This window comes from Rhinichthys klamathensis, unplaced genomic scaffold (genome assembly GCF_029890125.1).
Source record: "Rhinichthys klamathensis goyatoka isolate OS25496 unplaced genomic scaffold, OSU_Roscu_1.1 h1tg001091l_1, whole genome shotgun sequence".
In the NCBI taxonomy this organism is placed as follows: domain Eukaryota; kingdom Metazoa; phylum Chordata; class Actinopteri; order Cypriniformes; family Leuciscidae; genus Rhinichthys; species Rhinichthys klamathensis.
Genome location: NW_026607338.1, coordinates 59599 through 69630, shown reverse-complemented (window position 1 = coordinate 69630; position 10032 = coordinate 59599). Strand labels below are relative to the sequence as shown.

The following is a 10032-nucleotide window of genomic DNA, read 5'->3' as shown; positions in this document are numbered from 1 at the left end:
GCAAGTGAAACAAACTCAATTTGTAATGACTTTAATTTGTTCACTCTAACTGACGTGTTTAGTAATATCTTCATGGTCTTTTTTCATCGTCTCCTATTTTTCCTTTGTTATTTTTCTTTTGTTTAGCAAATCATTGTTAGCTTTTTTTTCTTCTCCTGTATGTTCAGATGACATTGAACATATTTTTTTTTATATATTGTGTATTGTTTATAAAGTTGTTTTCACGGGTCAGAGTCTCGGGATCGAGCTCACAGTAGGTGGCGCTAATGCGCGGAATGTGCGCGAACCCCCAAAAAACGAGTAGTAGAAGAAGAAGAACTGCTGTCGAGTGACGTCACACACAGCGGCAGCAGCGGAAGCAGCGCGAGGTGTGTGTGTGTGTGTGTGTGTGTATGTTGCAGAGTCCAGTCTAACAACGGTGGATTAACACCATGTGCGCGGAGTAACTGGACGGATCGTCGAGTACCGGTATATCAGTGGAGTTTGCTCTTCTGAGGAGAATAAAGGCGCGAACATGGCCGATGACGAGGCGTTGCGCGCGCTCATGTTGGCGCTCAGTTACGTGCTGATGAAGCGGCGGCGTGACGTCACCAGCGCGAACGCGCAGCGCAGGCACGAGGTTCAGCGGCGGGTCGCGCGCAGGCAGTATTTCCACCAGAGACACAAGAGGATGATCATGGTGAGTTATTATTATCATTATTATCATCGTATCTGCAGTTAATAAAGTTAGGGATGATCATAGTGAGTTGTTATTATTATCATTATTATCATCATATCTGCAGTTAATAAAGTTAGGGATGATCATAGTGAGTTGTTATTATTATCATTATTATCATCATATCTGCAGTTAATAAAGTTAGGGATGATCATAGTGAGTTGTTATTATTATCATTATTATCATCATATCTGCAGTTAATAAAGTTAGGGATGATCATAGTGAGTTGTTATTATTATCATTATTATCATCATATCTGCAGTTAATAAAGTTAGGGATGATCATAGTGAGTTGTTATTATTATCATTATTATCATATCTGCAGTTAATAAAGTTAGGGATGATCATAGTGAGTTGTTATTATTATCATTATTATCATATCTGCAGTTAATAAAGTTAGGGATGATCATAGTGAGTTGTTATTATTATCATTATTATCATCATATCTGCAGTTAATAAAGTTAGGGATGATCATAGTGAGTTGTTATTATTATCATTATTATCATCATATCTGCAGTTAATAAAGTTAGGGATGATCATAGTGAGTTGTTATTATTATCATTATTATCATCATATCTGCAGTTAATAAAGTTAGGGATGATCATAGTGAGTTGTTATTATTATCATTATTATCATCATATCTGCAGTTAATAAAGTTAGGGATGATCATAGTGAGTTGTTATTATTATCATTATTATCATATCTGCAGTTAATAAAGTTAGGGATGATCATAGTGAGTTGTTATTATTATCATTATTATCATCATATCTGCAGTTAATAAAGTTAGAGATGATCATAGTGAGTTGTTATTATTATCATTATTATCATCATATCTGCAGTTAATAAAGTTAGGGATGATCATAGTGAGTTGTTATTATTATCATTATTATCATCATATCTGCAGTTAATAAAGTTAGGGATGATCATAGTGAGTTGTTATTATTATCATTATTATCATCATATCTGCAGTTAATAAAGTTAGAGATGATCATAGTGAGTTGTTATTATTATCATTATTATCATCATATCTGCAGTTAATAAAGTTAGGGATGATCATAGTGAGTTGTTATTATTATCATTATTATCATCGTATCTGCAGTTAATAAAGTTAGGGATGATCATAGTGAGTTGTTATTATTATCATTATTATCATCATATCTGCAGTTAATAAAGTTAGGGATGATCATAGTGAGTTGTTATTATTATCATTATTATCATCATATCTGCAGTTAATAAAGTTAGGGATGATCATAGTGAGTTGTTATTATTATCATTATTATCATATCTGCAGTTAATAAAGTTAGGGATGATCATAGTGAGTTGTTATTATTATCATTATTATCATCATATCTGCAGTTAATAAAGTTAGAGATGATCATAGTGAGTTGTTATTATTATCATTATTATCATCATATCTGCAGTTAATAAAGTTAGAGATGATCATAGTGAGTTGTTATTATTATCATTATTATCATCATATCTGCAGTTAATAAAGTTAGGGATGATCATAGTGAGTTATTATTATCATCTTCAGTGAATTACTGACCACAGCGCCACCTAGAGGGAGTTCTCTATATGGAATTACTTTGCTTATGTCTGTCATAAACAGCCCTAAAAATTGTGTAAAACACAACAGCATCATATGATGATATTTTCACTCTCTATTAAAAAAAGAATATATAAAAAGAGAATATCACATATCTGCAAAAAATATGATTCTTTTAAAACAACGACTGGGATTAAGAACACAGTTTCTATAGGGATATGTTTGTCCTGGAGGATCTGCGTGTAACTGTAATGTGTTTATTAAAGGCTAACGCTAGTTCTGTCGCATGCACTCGCCTCACTTTCTGGCCAGCAAAATTAATCTTTGCAATGAAGAGGAAACTCAGAATCTGCATCTGAAGTGGCTTTTATATGTGTTTACTGTTAAAAGCTGATCAGAAGTGATGAATAACCTGCAGTTACAAACGCAGGAATAATGGTTCAAACATAAAACTTTGAATATTGATATTTGAAATGATTTAAACCAGTAATAGATACTTTAGATGTGAAACTAACCCCGCCAGTAGATGGCAGTGAGATTATGTATTCAGCGAAACCCCGCCGTGTGTCTTTGAACTTTTCCCGTTGGCCAATAGAGAAAAACAGGCAATATGGTGTCTAAAATGTAAGTCACTTAATATTAACTTGTTGTTTATTAAACTTGTATTGATATAAAATCAATATCACATTTGTTATCATGCTGATATCTGGAGAAAAACTGCACCCTTCGTGTGATATTTATTAACTATTTGAAATGAGATAAATTACACTAAATAACGCAGTGAAAGCTGAATGCGCACTAGTGTAATCTACAAGACTACATCACAGCGTGTGTGTGTGTGTGTGTGTGTGAGGGGTATACTCGATAATGTCAGATCACACATTGTTAAAACAACTATTATGATATTATCGCAGATGATAAATGTGACCCTGGACCACTAAACCACATGGGTCAATTTTTTTAAATTTATGCATAATCTGAAAGCTGAGTAAATAAGCGTTCCGTGGGTGTGTTAGGACTAGGCCTGAACGATTATGGAAAATAATCTAATCGGATTTTTTTTTTAACAAGATTCCGATTTAATATGCGATTACTTTTGAAGTTCTTTACCTTCTGTATTAGTCGACAAAGACAAGCAATAAATCATTGTAGTAGGGATGGGAATCTTTAGGCAGCTCATGATCCGATCTACTTTTTTTCTTATTAATTAATCTTAATAACACTTAAAATATGTATTTAATTACATGTGTAAAAATACATACTTTAAAAAAATATATATATAAAAAAAACATTTAATTAAACCAATTACATGTTAAGAATTTTAAATAGGCCATATAAACTAATATAGCTTTAAAATATAAAAGCTAGTAAATGTCCTGTTGGTTTAAGATATAACTGACCGTGTTTACATTAATTTCGCTTCATAAAAGCATTTTGAGATGCACATTTAACCAATGAGTCGCTCACAGCCGCATGCACGAGCTCTTCACAAAGCCCGCTTAAAGGAGAACTCAGGCAATTTTTAAGTTAATCTTGATCGTTATACCTTTGTGAGAACTGTCTATAGGGAGAGAAAAAGGAGCCGGATTGGTGTTTGCAACACGGAGCCTCTAAAGCTAATGCCCAGAGCTCCCACTCAGCTAAAACGGCAGCTATGGGGGCAGATTCATAAAGACTGTCTTTGTGCCTCTCAACAGACACAAAATGCAATTAAAATGTCTGTCCATCATGAACAGGGCCCTTACATGACAACAAGATGCGTTTAGCGACTTAGCCATTGTTTAAATTCACCTAAATAGTGTTTTAGACGGCTAGCTGTAGTCTCGCGCTGAAGTCCCGCGGGAACTCAGCTGTAGCCGGAGAAGGTCAATCTCAGTGTGCAGACGTTATAATGACTGAAAGGCACATAGATTATGTCTTCTGAATATAACAATAAAATACGTGAGGAAACTAGCAGACTGCCACTGAATTACACAGCGAGACCGCGCACTGCAGGAGTAACCATATAACATCAAGCAAAGCGGCAAAACCTGCGCGATGAAGCCCGCGAATGTCCTTGTAATTCGGTTAAACCCCGAACTTTATGAAATATTACTTTTCTGAAGGTTCGAGCGGTGTCGTGTGTGTGTGTGTGTGTGTGTGTGTGTGTGTGTGAGAGAGAGAAATTAGAAGCAAGCAGAATACGGTTGTTTCTAAAGCACGCGCAGCGTCATCACGCATCTGTGTTTAAAAGCTCAGACTCGATTCTGAAATTCTCTGAATCGATCCAGAATTGTTGGAGAGAGAATAAATAACACAATATCACATACATTAAAAATAAACTCTTCTTTCCTGAATGCCAGACCTATATACGTCGCGTGCCAAGTTGATGCTTGATCTTGCAGACTCTCGCGTGTCACGTGACCAGTGTAATCGCAGCTTTTGCTTACAAAATCGCGTTTCATCATTTCGCGATATTATCACAAATGCAAGTAATCGTTCAGCCCTAGTTAGGACAGGACAATATTTGGCCGATACAACTATTGAAGATCTGGAATCTGAGTGTGTAGAAATATCGAAACATTGAGAAAATCGCCTTTAAAGTCGTGCATTTATGATTTTGCTGCATTCACTTCTTAAAATAAATGTTTTATATATTTACGGTAGGAAATAGGGGTGTAAATCGGAGCCTACATGACGATTCGATACGATACCGATTTCTTAAGCCAACGATTCGATTATTTTCGATACTTCAGAATTCCCCGCGATACGATTCGATTCGATAATCGATATTTTTACATGATATCTATTAAGTTTCAAATAAATGAACAATTTTTTTTTATAATTTGCCTTTTATTGAGAATACAGGAACAGTATTCTATTCACATAATGTGTATGTTGTGCTCAATGCACTGCAAATAGAACAGCAAATATAACAGTTACTGCATACAGTTCTAAACTTGATTCTATCGAATCCTGGTGCGTTTCCGTGCATCTTACGTCATCGCAAACGTGCACGGCGCATGATAGAAAACAGAACGCGGGTCAATATATTGTGTTTTTTTATTTTATTTGGTGCTATTATGCACAGCTGAGTGAACAACACCGGTTTACTGTGTGTCGCATTTGGCTTTTTGCTGATTGCAAACGCAGGAGACAGTGGATTTCCATTAATTTGTTGCCCTGAGTCCACGCGCGATGTGTGTGCGAATACAGACTCACTCTCGCTCTTATCCAAGGTAAATTATCAACACTATCATCCCTTACATGTGTTTTATTTAACTAAATACATCATAATCAGCTAAAAAGCGTGCGCAGGTCACTTACTTCCTGAACAAGTGCGCACCCGAGTCCGTGATGCTTTTACATTCACGCGAGCCGCGGCACGGTTCGAGTGCAACCGAACTCAGCGCACCTCCTCCAGGCAGTCTCGGGTTTGGGTTCGGTACCCCAGTGCGCACCCGGGTCCGCATGACAGACAGCGTTTACATAATTAGTGATTTTTCATGCGAACCGTGCCCGTTCCGAGTTGGTGTGAAAGCACCCTAGACTTTTTAAGTAAGCTGTTGAAGTAGCCTTTTGTACACGTTAGCGCCTGTTTGTTTACGTTAGTAACTGCTAGTTTGGAATTCGCCAACTAAGTGACTGAGGGTGCATTCACACTGGCAGTTTAGTTCGGTGACTAACTAACGTTAGCCCAGTGCATAACAACAATCGTTTGTACGCATATGAGCGGATGCTGAAAATAGACAGGCGGCAAAACAAACACTAATCGATACTCTTGCAGACGCATCGATGCATCGAATCATCGGCTGTATAATCGATGCATCGATACGAATCGATTAATATTTACACTCCTAGTAGGAAATTTACAAAATATGATCTTTACTTAATATCCCAATGATTTTGGGCATAAAATAAAAATCTATAATTGTGAGCCATGCAGTGTTGTTGCTATAGCCACAGATACACCTGTGTGACTCGAGACTGGGTCTGCGGTCCAGCGGCACACACACACACACACACACACACACACACACACACACACACCAGCGGAGCAGCTTTAGCTGGATCTGATGATTAGGGGTCAGGGATGGAAATTAACGTTTTTGTCCACTGGCCACTGTGGCTGGTGGATTTCAAAATCTACCAGCCACTCAATGTTTTTACCAGCCACTTTCTTGTTTTTAACCGACAATGTGTAACTGCATGTGAAAATTAATACTACAAGAATACTTAAGCAGTTTATTTAATCTCAAGTCTCAATGAAATACTGACATTTTCTCTTTCTCTCACCCTCGGCCTCATCCACCTAATCTGTCATTTATTTTTGTTTTGATGATAAATTGAGCCAGCCTCCAAAAGTCATTAACCTGTCCTGTGATTTTTTTCTCTCTCACACGACACTCTCCAGACACGGATTTATGAGCTATAGTATGTTGGTTGCCTTTACATTAGAATAATATTTAATATAATCTAGATATGAAATGGAATAAATAGCATTCAATACAAAATGAATATGTCTCATATATTGAAATCAAGTTTTATGTGATAAAATATTTGCTTTGTTGTGCATTAGAACCACATTTAGTACAAAATAATTTATTGAAGCGTCCAGATACTTCACCACGTGACAGCAGCTAGGCTCCTGATTGGTTTACGCGGCGCGAATTGACGCTGAAGTTCAGATTTTTCAACTCGGGCGGCAGACGCGAATTCGCGTCAAACGCGTGAATGCACAAAAGCACTCAATAAAATCATGCGCGCGGAACGCGTCAGACGCTCGAACTTGCCGCGCGAATGAGGCGTATTCGCATCTACCGCGCCGCGCTCTACACCTCATTCGCGCCGTCTTTGCATTGACTTAACAATGAAATCACTCGCGCCAGACGCTCTATTCTCGTCTGGTGTGAACGCACCATGATGTTTTCTCTGCAGACCTCTACGCCTGCGATGTAACGCCACATTTTTGTTTGAAGGTGTGCCTCCTCTTAAAGTGTCCGCCGTCCGGGTGAAACAGTATGCTATTTTTATTTACCCGCCACGGTGGCCGGTAGGTGAAGCGAGTTTACCCGCCACAACACAAAATCACCCGCATTTGGCTGGTGGCGGGTGCTAATTTCCATCCCTGTTAGGGGTGTGCAAAAAAATCGATTCACATTTGAATTGCAATTCAATCTTTACCGATTCAGAATCGATTCATAGATTTGTTGTGTTTTTTTTTTCTTTTAAATTGTGTCTACTGCAATCAATCACATAGGAAAAAGTAAACTACATTTATATAGGCCTACTGCGAATCGTTTTTTTAATCGAATCTTGAGACAAAAAATCGGTATCGAATCGTGACATTTTCTGAATCGTGCACCCCTACTGATGATCTCATGTCTGATGATGTCATCATTGGTTCTGATGTTCCGTGTTCTTCGTGTGCTCGATGTGTCCTCATGCAGGAGTAGCAGTAACACATGTTCTCCTCTCGCAGATGCTGATCGCTCAGACGTCGCGTCCCGTCGCGGAGCTGCCGGCGCGGCCCACGCGCGTGTGGAGCAACATCGAGAGCACGGATTGGTGGGAGCGTGTGGTGATGAGGGAGTTCCAGCCGTCCGATTGGCTGGAGAAGTTCCGCATGACGAAAGAGACGTTCTTCCTGCTGTGCGGGAAACTGAAGCCGCGGCTAACCCGCCAGGACACGCGCCTGCGCCCGGCGCTGCCGCTGGAGAAGCGCGTAGCCGTAGCGCTGTGGCGTCTGGCGTCTAACGTGGAGTACCGCACCATCAGCAGCCTGTTCGGCGTGGGCCGCTCCACCGTGTGCAAGTGCGTGCGCGACGTGTGCCACGCCATCGTGCTAATGCTACGCCCGCTGTACCTGCGCTCGCCCAGCGAGCAGGAGCTGGAGGACGCGGCTCGGCTGTTCGCTACGCGCTGGGGTTTCCCGCGGTGTGTCGGAGCCGTCGGTAGCCTCCACGTGCCCATCATCGCCCCGTCCAGCGACACGCAGCACTACTGGAACAGCCGCGGATGGCTATCGGTTGTCACGCAGGGCGCCGTCAATGCTCTGGGCCAGTTCTGGGACGTGTGCGCAGGGTTCCCGGGCAGCACCGAACACTCGGAGATCCTGCAGAACTCGACGCTGTGGGCGCGCGGCTGCGAGCGCGGGTTTCTCCCACCGCTGGACTTCATGGGCCGCCCGCTAGGACACCTGATGCTAGGCGACGCCGGGTTCCCGCTGAAGTGTTGGCTGATGAAGAGCCACCCGGAGTCGCTCGAGCTCACGGCGGGGCAGCGCGCGTTTAACCGGCGGCTAGAGCGCGCGCGGGCCGTGGTGGACCTAGCGTTCCTGCGGCTCCGCGCGCGCTGGCAGTGCCTGCTGAAGCGTAACGACTGCCGCATGGACGTGGTGCCCACGATGATCGAGGCGTGCTGCGTCCTGCACAACGTGTGCGAGCTCCACGGGGACGCGTTCGACGCGCGCTGGGAGGAGGCGGTGCGGAGCGAGGAGAGCCCGCAGCCCGCGGACGAGGTGTCTCCCGCTAGCGACGACCCCGACGCACAGGAAGTGCGCGAGCTGTTCTGCGAGTACTTCCTGCAGCAGGAGAACCAGCAGAGGACGCTCGACTGCTAGGAGGAGGAGTGGGAAACGTCACCGCGAGAGGCTTTACACTTCTGATCTGACTGACATCTGTTGGCCAGGAGTTTCTCTCGCAAATATTACAAGCTCACACACACACTTACACACACACTCACTCTCACACACACACACACACACACTCTCTCTCTCTCTCTCTAAAATTACAATTTTAATTTCAGTTCCTCTTATCGATTCCTCTGTGAACAGTTCAATATGATTTTAAAACATTCAAGTGTGAGAGACTGTGCTCTCTGTCCTCGTGTGTGTCAGTGTACTGGACCTTAAAGTGACAGCGCTCATATTCCTCCGTCTCTATAATAACACTAATCACACAACACAAGACGGAGAACACCACGACAGGGACTCGTGGACACAGAACAGGCTTTTATACTGGAGACAGACACACTTCTGATCGGACAGACAGCGGACGACCCCCGGCAGACGGTCCGGTGTGGATCTGGTGCTGGAGACCGTCAGTGTTGTGTTTGTGTTAGAGAGTGGAGGATGTTAATGTGATTCTCTACTCTTGTGTAAACTTGACTTCACACTTCCACTAATAATCAGCAGCTGATTCGAACACACCAAGATAGAGTTGGCAAAAAGTACCGACTTTGGGACCAAGTCAGTTCTGAAGTGCGACAGGACTGCGTTTCCCAAACTACAGCCGAACTCTATAGTTGACACACAACAGTGAGCCCATCATGTGACCCGATCATGTGACCCGATCGTGTGAAAGAAATCTTCTTCAAAAAGACTGTTTTAAATGGTGGTGTCAAAAAGTGCTGACTGTTTTGTAGCCAATCACAGACATATCTTTTGAGGGCATGAACTGAACGGCCAATCAGAGGGGTTTACGGTTCCGCTCAGAGCAGCACAATCTTAACATTTTAGTATCGAAGTCGGTACTTTTTGACAACTCCAGTTTTAATAACCATTCATTAAAAATTCTTCAAATCATTAAACATGAAAATGATCTCTCATTATGATATTCTGTGTGATGTTAATGTGTGTCATGAACTTACAAATATAAATTCATTCAGTTAATTTTTGAGAAATGTCTGCGTCTTTTTAATATGATGATGATGATGATGATGGCAGAATGATCATTTGTTCAGTTCAATTCACATTTATTTCTATAGCGCTTTGACAATACACATCATTTCAA

The 10032-nt window shown here is 41.4% G+C and overlaps 1 protein-coding gene across 1 annotated transcript; it reads left to right on the top strand.

Moving 5' to 3' along the window:
- The first annotated feature begins 326 nt into the window (after nt 1-326).
- On the top strand, nt 327-8898 carry LOC130079504 (uncharacterized). The gene is made up of 2 exons (XM_056244780.1): nt 327-679; nt 7722-8898. The coding sequence occupies exons 1-2, from the start codon at nt 515-517 to the stop codon at nt 8859-8861; spliced, it is 1305 nt and encodes a 434-aa protein (XP_056100755.1). The 5' UTR covers nt 327-514; the 3' UTR covers nt 8862-8898.
- Nucleotides 8899-10032: the final 1134 nt, after the last annotated feature.

Bases quoted from the DNA above. Each gene is read 5' to 3' on its own strand.
- LOC130079504 (XM_056244780.1), top strand. From the start codon at position 515: ATGGCCGATGACGAGGCGTTGCGCGCGCTCATGTTGGCGCTCAGTTAC. The intron at 680-7,721 runs GTGAGTTATTAT...CTCCTCTCGCAG, and splicing joins GACACAAGAGGATGATCATG to ATGCTGATCGCTCAGACGTC.